Source organism: Ixodes scapularis, unplaced genomic scaffold (genome assembly GCF_016920785.2).
Source record: "Ixodes scapularis isolate PalLabHiFi unplaced genomic scaffold, ASM1692078v2 PGA_scaffold10__122_contigs__length_95168666, whole genome shotgun sequence".
NCBI classification, from domain to species: domain Eukaryota; kingdom Metazoa; phylum Arthropoda; class Arachnida; order Ixodida; family Ixodidae; genus Ixodes; species Ixodes scapularis.
Window position 1 is genome coordinate 94,955,214 of NW_024609836.1, and position 14,181 is coordinate 94,969,394.

At 49.2% G+C, this 14,181-nt stretch overlaps 1 protein-coding gene across 1 annotated transcript; it reads right to left on the minus strand.

Annotated features, from left to right (window-relative positions):
• Positions 1 to 2,890: 2,890 nt before the first annotated feature.
• LOC115325023 (piggyBac transposable element-derived protein 3-like) lies at positions 2,891 to 7,698 on the minus strand. Its single transcript, XM_040217388.3, has 4 exons — positions 7,663 to 7,698; positions 6,885 to 7,424; positions 5,776 to 6,803; positions 2,891 to 2,900 (listed from the first exon to the last, which is right to left on the minus strand). Exons 1-4 carry the CDS (start codon positions 7,696 to 7,698, stop codon positions 2,891 to 2,893), a joined length of 1,614 nt encoding a protein of 537 aa, XP_040073322.2.
• Positions 7,699 to 14,181: the final 6,483 nt, after the last annotated feature.

The window sequence follows — 14,181 nt, forward strand, 5'->3', positions numbered from 1 at the left end:
CACGCGCAAGGTGCAGGAGATGCCCAGGCGTTACCGAAACTAGGAAGCTCACGCTGGAGGCGGGACAACTGAAGCAGCTCCATGTCGTTCTCGCTCGGACCGCGACTACAGACTAGGATTCGTCCACACTGGTAATGTCAGTCCCGTCGTCATCTATGCTACGTTCTCAAAGCATGTCGGCCTCGGCGTCCAACAAAATCTCGCACTCCGCAAATGACAGCATCAACCGCATCTTCCGCTCTTGCTTGGAGATTGCGTTGTGCGTGACAGGTAGGGACCGATTGCACACTTTTGCGGCGTACATTGCAAAGCAAGGCACAAAGCAGAAGCACCAAAACACAAACACCAGAACACTCTGGAGCAGAAACAAAAAAGATTGAGGTACACCTAAGCACTTGTAATGAGTTGAGCATGCAAGCCGCTCGTCCGCTCCCTTTGTCGTCTGCTGCATACTTTCTGTCGCTGGTTGGTGCGTGTTCTTCCCTGGTGACCTTGGACGCTCTGCGCTGATGGACACGCAGCGCCATGGGGTGCGCGGTTGAGAAAGGGAGAAAAGCGAAAGTTGTTTTGTGCTATTGAAGGTGGAAACGAGAAGGTAGAAATGCGAAAGGGTTCAAATGAGAACCACCCTGTTGCACGGAACTGCATTCCTGGAATAATGCAGTGTTTCTATGGAACGGCATTACAAGGAACGGCGTTCCTTTTAGGAGGAGCGAAGGAACGCTGCCATTCCATTTTGCATCGGTGGAACTGAAACGGGAACTGGTTACATTTTTACTGGAACGGAGAAAGGAATGGCGTTCCTTTTTTCGTTCAGTGGGGTATTTTTTATTTTATTTCCAAAAGGGAAATTCTAAAAGTATCCAAACAATATCTTTATGAAGAGCAGGATCTCGTTAACTTTTTGGTTACTTATCTTAAGGTTCATTTTTTGTGGTTCTCGCTTAATAACAGTCGGGTTCAGGAGCGCTACTGGACATCGATTGTTTTTTCGGTGCCAGAGATCGCTGCGGTACAGAAAGCAAAACGTTTAGTCGATGGAAAAGACACAGAAAGAGGGACAACTCAAACTCGGCTACTGTCTTTGATTTCACGAATCCTCGTGCACCCTAAAATCCAAGGCCGACTGCAGCCGTCCCTGAACTTCTACAAAGAGACCTACATTTACAACAAAAGAACAGGTTAGCAGACATCGAGCATACCCTTGTATCCCAAACATTGCTCACTCAAAAGATACACAGAAATTAACCTGTATCACTTTTCAACTTGTCCCCTGCCTTCAAACTGAACAACGAATCCAACCTTCACAAAGAAGGACTTGTAGTTTTCAAGACTGACCTTCCAGAAGCCCTATCCTCTTCACTTGCTCGTCTTGTGTACAGAGAGATCGAGAAGCAATGGTTGTCAAGTTCAAACAAGGGAGTTCGTTAGGTTGAAACGTGCGAGGTTGTTGTGAAACGCTCGTGCAATGTGGAGTAACAGTACATTTGGATCGTCTGAATCGCTTACCAGAAACGTGAATATGGTCAAAAGCTGAGATATTTAAAGGTGACTATAACTCCAAGTGAAGCCCTGCTTTCGCTTGTTTTCTTCTCCTGGTGCCCTTCCATCACAGTATTCAAATTCGTGTGTTGCCATTTGATGGGATAGATAAAAAAACAGAAGAAAACTTTGCTCGATCTAACTAAATATGGTAATCAGCAAAATACAAATGTAACGTATATGTAACGATACGTTCCATTTTTTTAACTGTAACGGGAATGAGTTCCTTTTTGGCGTATGGAACTTGTAACGGGAACGCTGTCCAAAAATCGGAAGGAACGAGCTTTTGTTCCTCTTTTTGAGGAACTTGTACAACACTGGTTGTGTTCCAGGCACCCTGGTTAAAACGTAGCTTAAAGGGCAACCCCGGTCCATACTTTCGATTTTGGGATTATGACTGTTTTTAGTGCAGTCAGCGTCCCTGAATTGCAAGCTGTAATTTTTTTCTCGTTATTGTGCGTAGTTTTAAAGATATGACGCCTCAAAGTTTTGTTTGGGGCGCGGCCAACAAAACCGAAACTATCCGCTCGAGGCCCCGGCAACACTGGAAATCAGCCGCAATGTGAACGTGATGTCAGGATCGTTCTCGTTCAACGAGTACGCAGGCCGACCGGTACCTACCTCTGTTGCGCTAGCCGTCTAAAGATAGGAGGTAAGCTTATTTTATATTAATTCTGTATACGTGGTAGTTATCCAGCATATGTAGCAGGAGTTAGTGCGTATACCCAAAAGCTAGCGACTGGAAAACCCGTGAGCTCGTTCGGCGCCGTACTCGGCGGCCGCCACCGTGCATGCGCTATGCCGTAGATAGAGACTGGAAAACGAGTGAACTCGTTCGGTGCCGTACTCGGCGGCTGTCGCCGTGCGTACGGTCTTCCGCGCTCGTCGCTAGGCCTAAATTGTCATCGGGGCTCCGTGGGTGGAGTGGCGTTGCTCTACGCCGCGCTGCCAGTGACGTACAGTTCTGGGGGCCCTCTCGCCTTCGCGCTGTGGGTCAGTCCCAGACACGAAGCTTTGAGGCTGTTCGGCGTGGGCCCGCCTCAAACACGCCAATCACAAGCCGAAGTAGCGGTGGTACCGCCTCAAAGAAGCGCATTCCGCGCAACGCCCGGACCGGAGGAATAAAAGAGAACGATACTGACGTCACGGCCCAATGTTGCTTTAGCGATCGGCAACCCGCTGGCAACCCGCTAAGGAGCGGCGGGTCGCATTTTTATTATCGGCATTAGTTGAGAATGCGGTGTCCCCCGGACGTAATATTTTGGCTGGGGTGGTATTTTGTGTCACTACGGCGATACCAGTAATTTATTTCATATTGAGTTTTGGCCGGAGTTGCCCTTTAATGTTTTTACGTTGAACTGCGAGTTAAAGGGGCGGTGCAATGATTTTAACACTGAACTAATGTGCAGCTTGTATTTTTTATATTGTTTACTTCGGCATAAGTAAGAGAAAAAGTGCCACCATACCCCAAAATACCTCTATTTCGCCGCGTAATCGCAAAATAAAAAACACTTTTTTCCCCAACCTGCGGCCACATGGTGGCCGCAAATGGAACCTGTGGTGTGACGTCATTCGGAGTGGTTTTTGTAAGTGATAGTGTTAGGCAATTGTAAGGTTGATTTAAGGTTAAGTTTAAAAAATCTTGTTGTTCAGGCATGCAGAAAGGCTTCAAAAGCCTAATATTGGCTCTAAAAGATTTGTGGCGCCATCTACCGCAAGTCAACCAAACCTGCCGTCGCCGTCATCCGTCGACGCCCGAGGCGCCTACGGCGGCTACACGAGCAACCCGGACGTTTTGTCTTTTCCTCGCTCGACGGAGTGCGTTAGTCGTGGTCCGTAGTATGGTGGTATCGTTATTATTCCTGGTGTCTCGACCTCGACTTCGACTGCCCGCCGCACAATCCAACCGACTTACTATACGCAAGCATCTTGCGCTCGACGTCGCTCAGGCCGTCCGCCCATGCCGCCATGTTGGCCGGGAATCGACGGGAGAGCGGGAGAGCAGCGAGCCTGGCGAGCCGGCGAGCGCTGGGGAAACGGAAGCCAGAAGAACCCAACCGGAAACCAACGCCACTCCGAATGACGTCACAGGCGAAGCTGGTGCCGCTTCAATGTTGAGGGGTGTCAGAGATACCAATTTCTTTTATTTTTTTGTAATGAAAACTAGGGCAAGCAGGAAAGAATAGTTTTCGGTCCTTCGTTTTATATCTGGCCGGGATCGATTCCCGCAATTAATTAGCCAAAGTCCGCAAAACGTTGCACCGCCCCTTTAACCCTTATTCGGGCAGTCATTCAAAAATGGAACTAAAATTATATCACAATCAGTATTTCCTTAAGGAACCAATTCAAGCACCAAAACATTATTTTTTGTGGCATTTTATTTCACATTTAAGAGATAGGACATGTATCTCCCAGTGCACACTGCCCGTCAGGGGATAACAAAATGTTGAATATTTGAAACAATAATTACTTCTTGTGGTACAACCTGAAGCAGTTTCTTGGGGACTTTCCCGTGACTATGCAAAGCCTAACTTTGCACTTTGCACAGGCAATTGATGTTTGGCCGCTTGGGCAGTACCAGTGATGTGATTGCTGCGCCAATTGCGCCAAACTGCGCCAAGGGGCTAACCCTGCTACATCCTGCTACATTTTGCCAAAATATGGGTAACCTGCGCCAAGCCTGCGCCAAAGGACTAATTTTGGTCGCCTTTGAAAACCGAAACTAAACTGAGTACCGTAATTGAGCACACATGAGCTAGGTGGTGCAAGCGGCCATCCGACGCAAAGTACCCTGCATCAATCGTTCATCCGGTCTTGCATGATTTTTCCCGCCGTCTCTCGTCTCGCGTCTTTAAAAAAAAAAAAAAAAAAATTCAATGATAGACGTGGGCGTGTGCGGACGCTCCGACGCTAGCGTGCTGGGTACCAGCCATGCCGTCATGCGGTGAAACGAAACCATGTTTTTGCGCGGCGGGGGTTACTTTATGGGCTGAAGCACTCGCTCCTGAAAGCAACGGCCGTGGCCAAACTTTATTTGGTCTCTGCCTGCCAGCCACCTTGGTCGCGCGGCGTCGGGTGTTGCCGACCCTACGTCACTGCAATTATGGCACTTTCTAAACTGAAACGTAAGGACTGCCGCATGTTCATCAACAATCCTGTTCTTGTTTAATATACTACTACAAATATCCCTTTAGCTCAAAGACTGCTGTGTCGAAGTATTGATTGCCTAGGTTTCTTTCGGTAGGCTTTCTTTCGAGACGTACCCCGGTACCTGAAAAATCAGCCGCGAAAGATGTTGGTGAAGAAAAGTGAGATAAAGCAAACAAGGCAATGTCCGCATGCTGAACCCGCACAGCGTGCTTGTTTGTCTTGAGTTCAGTCGTTGCAGAAAGCGCTCCAAGAACTTTTTGACCCTGGCTCGCGACGTCTTGCATCGATGCGCTCAGGTTCTTTTTTTTTCTGTGTTTAGCTTGTACCTCGCCTGCCGGCCTGGCAAGCATGTGCCGCTGGACTGTTTTTTTTTTTTTTTTGTCGTATGTCGGACAGTTACCTTTTGCATACAATTTTGGGAATTAGTTGGAGACAGAGCGGAGTGGCATGGTTTCGATCGAACAGCCATCTTCGCTCGCGCGACAATTTCGCATTGCACGGCAGTAGTTAGGTGTTTCATCTGTTGGAGACTGCTTCCATTTATTATATTACTAGTCAACCTAATGATGTGATAATAGAGAGTTTTAGTAGATCGTGTTTTTGGGCCACGCTACTTGTAGCGGGAGCTCGCGCTACCCCTTCGATGCATGCTCCGAAGCGCGAGCCTGTAGCGGTAGCGGTCCTTTGAAAACGATCTACTAAAACTCTCTATTTACTACTAAGCTGGTCATTTTCAAATAGATTTTAATTTGCGCAGTTTGGTCCGATTTATTCGTATCATTTAACTAAAGCATTGCAAAATGTGTTATGTCATTGGCATTTCAGTTAAATGTTGAAAGACTCCCAGGTGGTCTATCTTGACAGTAATTGGTTGATTGCGGCGAGCAATGTGTCCTTCGTTTGTCCACCACTTAAAATTAATCTTTTTTTTTTTCTAAGAATTTTTGCTTTAAAAGCCACTTTCGCTGCTCCGAAACACTGTTTTAGCTGCTCCAAAAGCCAGTTTTGCTGCTCCAAAACTTTGTTTTGGCTGCTCCAGAAGGTGCTCCAAAACGGCTTATGCCAATCACATCACCGCAGTACCTGCAGCGACCTTTGCCTTCCAGTGTTGGTAGGTGACCCACACCGTCGTAGCGGACATCGGTGACAGGTGCTGCCGTGGTCTGCATTCTTGGGCGCTGCGCCGCAGGTTCTTCATCGAGGGTGGAAGAAGGTCTCCCTCTTTTCGGGGGGCTTGCATGCATCAAAGCTTCTGAAACAGCTAGTCGAAATTGTTTCAGTCGCATTGCCTTCACGCCAGTGAGGTTTGACTGTCGTCGGTGTAGTAGCCAAGCGTTGTTCACGGATATATCGAGAAGCTGGCTGAAGATGCCTAAGTACCATCGCTTTGTGCGGAATGGGGTGCGATAAAGCGCTGCGTACATGTCTGCAAGGTCAACACCGCCCATGTGAATGTTGTACTGTTTCACAATTTGTGGGCAAGAAACTGGAATCTTTTGACGCTCCTTCTTGTCAAACCTGTTCGCTGTTTCCACTGGGTCTTGTGAGACACAAGAGCTTGCAACTATTACAGTCTTGTTGCCAGCCCATTTCACGACTGCAAGTCCTGCCACATTGTCCACTTTGTAGTCAAAGCTGCCTCTTCCCTCCTTCAGCAGTGACTTGTCATCCTTTAGGGAGCAGCCTCGAAGCCTGTTGCTTCGAATGGTGCCGAGACTGTGCAAAGAATACCTTTCTTTCAGTCGTGAGATCAGTTCCAGCGAGGTGAAGAAATTATCAAAGTAGACGATGCTCTCATTTGGACGAGAAATGCTCTCGCACAAGTGCAACACAACCTTTGCGCCGAGACCAAGCGCCTCTTCCTCTTCTGCAAGTCTGATACCTTCGAATGTTGTTGCGCCGGTGTACAGAATGAAGTCATGAACCATCCCAGAAACACCCGCACGTACAAACAGTTTGAAGCCCCACTTTTTAGGTTTTTTGGGGAGGTACTGCCTCAGGTTCCCCGCCTTTTTACCCTTGTACGGGATCATCATCTCATCAATGGAGAAGAGATTTTCGCTCTCTGTGGCCTTGCATTTGCTCAGAATGTGCTCAAGCACAGGTTTTATCTTGTAGGCTCAGTCAGTTTCAACTGGCTGGAGGTTATCAATAAAATGGATGAACCTTCGGAGCTTCTTGAACCGTTTTACAGGCATCACATTGGCGATCTTGTCACATCTTGTTTGATTGGCCCAGTAGTCTTCAAACGAAGGCATCCCGACGACGCCCATCATAAGAAGAATTCCGATGAAGGACCTTAACTCTGCAACGTTCGTGTTGATTGAGCATCCGGTCTGTTGAGTGGAATACAGATTTGTCTCGTAAACCACCTTCTCAATGAACTCATCGCCAAAATACATCTGAAAATACTGCAGTGGAGTGAGATCTTCCGGTGCAAGCTCAAACTGCGGTTCTGGAGCTCGGAAGTCGTGGTCGAAACTTGTCTTTCTCCATTTGTACTTGTCACCTTGTTTCGACGAGGCGGCGTTCTTTGGCAATTCGGCTTCGTCTTCCGAGAGGGATTCTTCTACTTCCAAGCTTCTACTCCTTGCCTTGAAGCTGGTGTCATCATTGTCCGTGTCCGTTTCATCATCGCTTGATGAGTCGACGTCGGATATTCCACCTTCAGGAGGGATCACTGTGGCTCTCTTTCTCAATTGTGAGCCATAAAATGTCCTTGCAGTTAGCTCCTGCACAAAACAAAAATAAAAAAAACATTGGAAAAACGTATACAAAACAGTGGAACGAATACCCCAAACGTGCAGTGTATCCTGTGAGATACACACGGATTATCACCCTGCTTTGCATAATTGGATCGGGGTATTCGATTAAAAATACATCACCAAAGTGTTTGCACACTTTTGTTTAAAATCGCAATGTTAGATTTTGATTACCGTTTCAACGTTTAGAGTACAAAGTAGCACTTGCCGTGGACACGTGGACGCCAGCACTGGTCGACGCCATGTTCTGTCACTCACGAAGAAACACTTGCTGTAGGCTCCGGGAGGTGGCGCTAGGTGTCTCGGCCGCCGCGGAGGATGTGTCCCATGAGATACATTGCCCATTTGAGGGAGTATATATTTACAGTGATTTTTATTTGTGCGTTTTAAGTCTGTATCCCCGGAGATACAAACAACGAAAGAGGGTTAAGGAAGTCCTGAAATTAAATCGGGCCTGAAGGCTGCACACTTTACAGGGGCAAACTTTTGAATTTTTTGAGCAAGCCCTTAGTTGTGTACCTTAACTGCGTACAAGACTAGCAATTCCTGGACTAGTTGCCATTTTTAAATTTTTTTCTGTCCCACCTGTGTGTGCCACTGCACCGAAACCACGTGGTACTGGGTCACCGAAATGACAAATCGATTATTCTACTGACGGTCGAAGGTTAGCACAAGTGCAAAACGTGATATTTCGCGCAGGCGACTCGAACGTTGCGATCACGTTTGCATTATTTCTCTTTATGCACCGGGATAGGATCCATTCTTTTTCTGTTTTATGGTGAATTCCACTCGTAGATCTGGAGCGCTTTCCAAAATCCGCGAGGGAGGCAAAATTCCGCTCCGTGGGACCCGCTCCGAATCGACGAGGGGAAGATAAACTTGCATTTTTGGAGCGACCTCCCCCACACCCCTCCCCACCCCTTCTCCCTCCGCCGTACAAAATGGCCGCTGCTCGAACTTGACCAGCCCACCAATGCCTCAGCCGGCTGATCTTTCCGACGACGACCAGTGACGACTGTCACTGCTTAGCTGTAACGCGCGACACAGGCCGGGCGAAATTGTACCACGGCGCCCATGTCACAAATAACGAGAAAGACGTCCGCGGTCGGCAACCTCACATACCTTTCGGCCGCCTCAAAGCGGCGGGGCACGGACAGCGATTGCCAGCGGTGGAGTTCAGATTTCTAGTACGACTTTGATAAACACGAAGGTAACAAACCATCACTTGCGCGGTCGTTGCCTAACCACTTCTTGCTTTATTTCACGGGAAAACGCCGACGGAATGCAGTGTAAAAAGGTAAACAATCACTGGCTGCAGAATGAATGGGCCTAACCTTGCGTCTGCCTCCGGCTTTTCTGTCGTTCTTTTTCTCGTTCTTCCTCTCACGATCACAGATGTCAGCGCTTACGATTTTCCACGCTCCACATTCCCGGCTTTTTATCCCTGATCTACGCGAGGTAGAAGCGTTCGAGCCGTCACTATCCAGAGTGAACAACCGACGCACCCGAACAGATCCAACTCCACGACCGTGGCCCGACCTGCCCTACCGGCCCGCCGATCTCTCCAACCTCGCCGCGCATGCGCTCCGCCGATTTAGACGGAAATCACGCGGGCCGCTCTGTCAACTTCCGGAGAGATCTGTGAAATCCCGCAGAGCAAGTTCGACGGAGTTTGGGGCGCTCCGTGGAGCGGGCGCTGCCAGAGATCTACGAGCGGAAGATGACCAACTTGAGCCAGATCTGCGAGCGGAATATGGAGCGCTTTTGGAGCGCTCGAGATCTGCGAGCGGAATTCACCATTAGTCAACTTCTAGAGCAAGGTAGCCTTTGTTCGGATTGAGAATGTGGTCCGTATTGTCCGAGATAGTGCCGAGTTTGCAGTTCCCCATGCGCGCAGTCTTTCTTTGGAACGGAACCTTTGCCTTTAGGAGCCACGCCATAAACGTGCGGCATATCGTACATCCGTCGGGTCTTTTCCCCGAGGATATGGGGGAAAATTTCAGATTTTTTTCATCATGCAAATCTCGTCTTCATTTCGTTACAGGATTTCGAAAAACACCTCATGGACCACGCCTACACGTGACGAGACCAGTCACGATGTGCGCAGCTCAAAGGGGCTACGTCCATTCAGACACGCTCGTATCATCTAATGAGTCGGTGTCGGTCGGTTTAGCCGTGCTCAGTATCATCTAACGAGTCGGTGTCGGTCGGTTTAGCCATGCTCAGAACATTGAAAGAGTCAACAAAGCTTTGGGACTTTGCAGTGCTGCGGGAGCCCATTGTCGCTCAATTTTGACGCGCAAAGCTTTAGTCATTGTTCAGACCTTTTGCGTGGCGTTTCATTTCTTTTTCCGCCGTCTAGGACAACACATTTTCTTCTTCATGTTTACTATGAATTTGTATAAAAATAGCTTTTGTAAGGTTGCAAGAAACTGTACATAGTCAAGATGCAGCATGCGCGTGTGTAAATAGGAAGCCATTGTCAAATATGAGCGAGAGTCTAGTTTTTTCAAGTGCTTCGAATGGTGAAATTTTGTACCGTAATGCGGAATAGGTGTCTGTTGAGACGTCACTACCCGTTTGTATCATAAAAGAGTGTGGGCATTGAAACCTGTGTCTTTGTTGGTTGTCTTACGGGCCACATGTTGTTTCTGTTTGTTTATTCTTTTTTTTTTCCTGAGACTCTTAAGTTTGGGTTGCTGGCGGAAGATGCCCCATGCCCGAATTCTTGCTTTTGTGCATGCACAGTTTGTTTTGAAACTAAAAATCAATGCCGAGAGAGAGAGAGAGAGCATTATCTTGCGGATTTCAGTGCAATGTGAAACTGGGCTGCAAACGTCTTTTCTCCTCTGCTAAAATAACTTATTGTCATCAAACTGTGAAACATTTGAGTTGGTTCATTGTTGTTTTTCACCCCCGAGTTGTTTTTAAGCGTAAATTGTTTGCAGAAAAGCTGTTAAGTTCTAAGCCCCGATTTTGTCTTGTGTATGCGCGTTTTTGTTATAAAAATAAAAATAGGTGTTTGGGGAGAAAAAAGAAAGCACCTAGTAGATTTCAGCAAGACAGGAAAATGAGCTGCAAACACCTTCCCACTTCCTAAAAAAAAAAAAAAAAATTACCTTTTTCTTTTTTTAATTGCCAGTTAGATGTATCCAAGGAGGTTAGAAGTACTAGGAGGGGGCACGTTGCAATATTGGTGAAGCCTAGTCATAAAAAGTTTAAACGATTTTGTGCCCAGCGTGACCGCAGATCTCTCTGGCGATTGGTGCGCGTGACATGTCACGTGTGAGATGGATGGTTGATTGTAGAAGGACTCCTTGCAGACTTGCGCGCGCTCCGTCCGGTAGGTTTTATCAGATCGAAGGCTGGACTGTGGTGTATTCTAGTACCCCATAGGAAGACGAAGTCTAGCTACGGTCACGTGATGTGGTCACGTTGGCATGGTAAGTGAGGAGAGTGAGGAGGAAAATGAGAAAGAGGCGAGGCGTCAAGGGAGCATGGCTTGTGGAGGCTACGCGGCCGACGTCATGCCCTCTCCTACCCTTCTATCCTTGGATGTGACAGTGAAGAGTAGCCTGGTGCATGCTTTTGCTGTCGGATAAGTTCTGCCAATAAAAATGTGTTTGGAGAAACTGCGTTTTCAATGAATAGACCATACTGCAGTTTGTCCTCCCTTCGACTGGATGAAAAGATCTAAGCATTATCCGATCGCTTTGGAAAGAGGACCTCAGGAAGCTCTGGGTTGGTGCTCATAGCTTTTGCTGCAGTTGGGCAAAGGGCCGAACAATGTCGCCTTTTGGCTTTCCTTGATGTGCCGAAAAATGGAAAACGAGGCAAGGCAGCAGAGTCTCCCTTTCTATGCCTACTTTAATCTGCGGAGCATTCCTTACAAACAAATTTGGGTCACCTTTGCACAAAGTAGCGGTTTTGCAGTTTTGCAGCGGTTGCATTGAAACCGTTGCTATCTTCTCACCTGAGTCACTACGGGCATACTTTGCGACTGTAGACTGAATTTGACATCTAACTTAGGGTCTAGTTCAGGGGTGGCCAAGCTGCGGCTCTTCGCGTATTAAAGTGCGGCTAGCGGCTCCCGCCCCTACTACCCCCCCCCCCCCCCCCCCCCCCCGCACACACACACTCCCCTGCCTCCCTCCCGGTCACACGAGCACTTCCCCAAAAAGAGAAATGGAACGCGTTCGAAATCACCAGGCAGGTTGCGGTTTGGTTGTCTTGTGCTACCTTACGTACAGTTGGACTGCCTTTGACTCGGATAGATTGAAAGTAGTCCGAGCTCTGTTTACTGCTCTGGACCAAAGTTTACCCCGCCTCCCACCCGCCGACCTCGTCGCATCAGTGGAAAGGTCAATTATGAAAATGACTTTATCCGGAATGCACAGCATCATTTGTCACTTGCGCAGTGGACTGCGTAAATTACTGATTGATCTTTTGTTCTTGAGGCAAAAAATATTGAAGAGAACCACACTCGGCAAAAGCTCCCAAACGCACAGTTACCGTATCGCCTATTCCCTCGCCGTAACCGCTGGTTGTACTAAACTGTGCGATGGTAACCGCGCGACTGCGCGGCGTTCATTTGCGATCCATGGCCCCGTCGCGTTCGTGCGCGTGCGCAGACATTTGCAAAATTTCTGACGAATTTTTGCCCAACTTTCCTTCAAAAGTTTTGGCATGTGCAGAACTTTTCCGAATCTGAAGTTCGGCAGATTCGGTTCATCACTAACTTTTGCGGTGTGTGTGTGTGTGTGTAGGCGTTGTAAAAGAGGGGGGAGGGGGGGGGAGTGAGGGGCCAATTGTGTATGCGCACCGGGCACTTTGGTCACTGGCTCCCTTTACGGCGCAGGCGATAGACCCCCTAGCAACGACAGTCACGCCGGGTTGGCTGCTCGGCAACGCGCGGGATCTTAAATTTCGGATTCGGACGGGGCGTGTATCGCTCGAGAGTCGAAACGCGTTAACCCACCCCCGCGCCTGCGTTCACGCCGCTTCGCGGCGACAGTGTGCGACTGCTAATTACAAAAAAATATTAAACCACTTAGCCCCCCCCCCCCCCCCCCCCCCCGTACACGCCGCTTTGCGGCGTCCAGCCGGCAACCCAAGCCCCCCTGTCCCCCATGCACCTCCGCCGTAAATAGAGTCCCGTACAACTTAGTTCAGCGACTTTTCGTCAACAACATTCGTGTTTTAGAGCGCAGCTCTTAGGGGCCCGTTTCCGGCTTGAGCGGCGTCGGCGTAACCGCGAGGTCACGTGACCCCCCCCCCCCCCCCCGAGGTCACGTGGCCCACCCAGGTCACGTGACACCCCTAGGTCACGTGACACCCCTAGGTCACGTGACAACTAGGGCACGTGACCCCCTGAGGTCACGTGACCCCTGAAGTCACGTGACTTCTGGGGGTCACGTGACCCCCCTAAGGTCATGTGACCCCTTCAGGTCACGTGACCTCAAGGAGTCACCTATCCCGCAGTACGCTTCCATCTTCCTCCTCAAGAGCTGCGCTCTAACCGGCGTTACAGGGAATTGTAAACGGCTTTCATTTTTTTTTTTTTTTTAGAGTTAATTGTAAAAACGAAATGTCGTAAATATCCCCAAATGCCTCGACAAAAAAAAAAAGTGTTCGAGGAAAAACCATAAAAGCAGTAAGCCCCCACCATGAATAGAATCCGGGTCTGATCCGCATGAGGCAGACATCTTACCGCTAAGTTACGCTACCGCTTCGGAAACTCGCATTGTAACCGCTGCCTATGTTGACGGTGGCAACGCCTATCTCCACGAACCAGCCAATCCGGCGTGAGCGCCGTTGCTAGGGTTTGTATTTGTATCGCCTGCGCGTTACAAATATGCCCCCGCGGGTCGGGGGGCAGTGCATGCCCTTGGTATACCTTGGGCGCCGCAGGCCAGTGTTTGCCCTGCCTTGTGGCGGCTGTTTCAGGGGGGGGGGGGGGGGGGGGGGGGCAAAACACAGGCCTTGCCCCCCCCCCCCCACTCTGAAAACTGGGGGGGCAAGCGCACCCCTTGCCCCCCCCCCCCCCCCCCCCCCCCCCCGGTTGGTACGCCCATGGCTACCATATCGCTTCCAGTGTCAGATCCAGTTTACGGGATTTTGAGTTTTAAGTATAAAGAGTGCCGCCTGCGATGATTTCAAAGAAATATCTCTTGAATTGACAGATTTCACCAATCGTTGGACGCATGCTTGACGCCGCCCTAACCAGGTGCGGATTCAGAGGGGGAGGGGGGGGGGGGGGGGGTCCGGATGTCCTGACTCCCCTCTTGAATTTTGAATTGAAATATTTAGGGCTTGGAAACGGGATGAGGGAGGGGTAGGGTCTTAAACATATATGATACGCTGACCAACACCTAACCTGACCCCCCACCCCTCTCTAGAGATACCTGCGTCCGCCCCTGGCCATAATTTTAGTTCACAGGAGGCAGACGGCCGTGCACGCGAGGGCTCGTGCCTTCTCATGCTTTACTCGCGCAGAGCTTCAGAAAGGTTGTCGCTCGTGCAAAACGACTAAAGTTCCCTCGATGCATTGCGGCAGTGGTGGCGTAGTCAAACTGGCTGGTGAGATCGGTCCAAGCCGTGTCATGTGAAGGGTGCTATTGGAACACCCTTGGCATTGATTGGCCCTGGGACATGCTGAAAAGCACCCCTGAGGGTGTAAACTATTTTATTAAGCTGGGTCGCTCCCCCGCCAGTGCCGTGTTGGCGA

Bases quoted from the DNA above. Each gene is read 5' to 3' on its own strand.
- LOC115325023 (XM_040217388.3), bottom strand. From the start codon at position 7,698: ATGGCGTCGACCAGTGCTGGCGTCCACGTGTCCACG. The intron at 7,425-7,662 runs GCAAGTGCTACT...TGTTTTGTGCAG, and splicing joins CTGGCGTCCACGTGTCCACG to GAGCTAACTGCAAGGACATT. The intron at 6,804-6,884 runs GTAAAACGGTTC...TGAGCCTACAAG, and splicing joins AGATCGCCAATGTGATGCCT to ATAAAACCTGTGCTTGAGCA.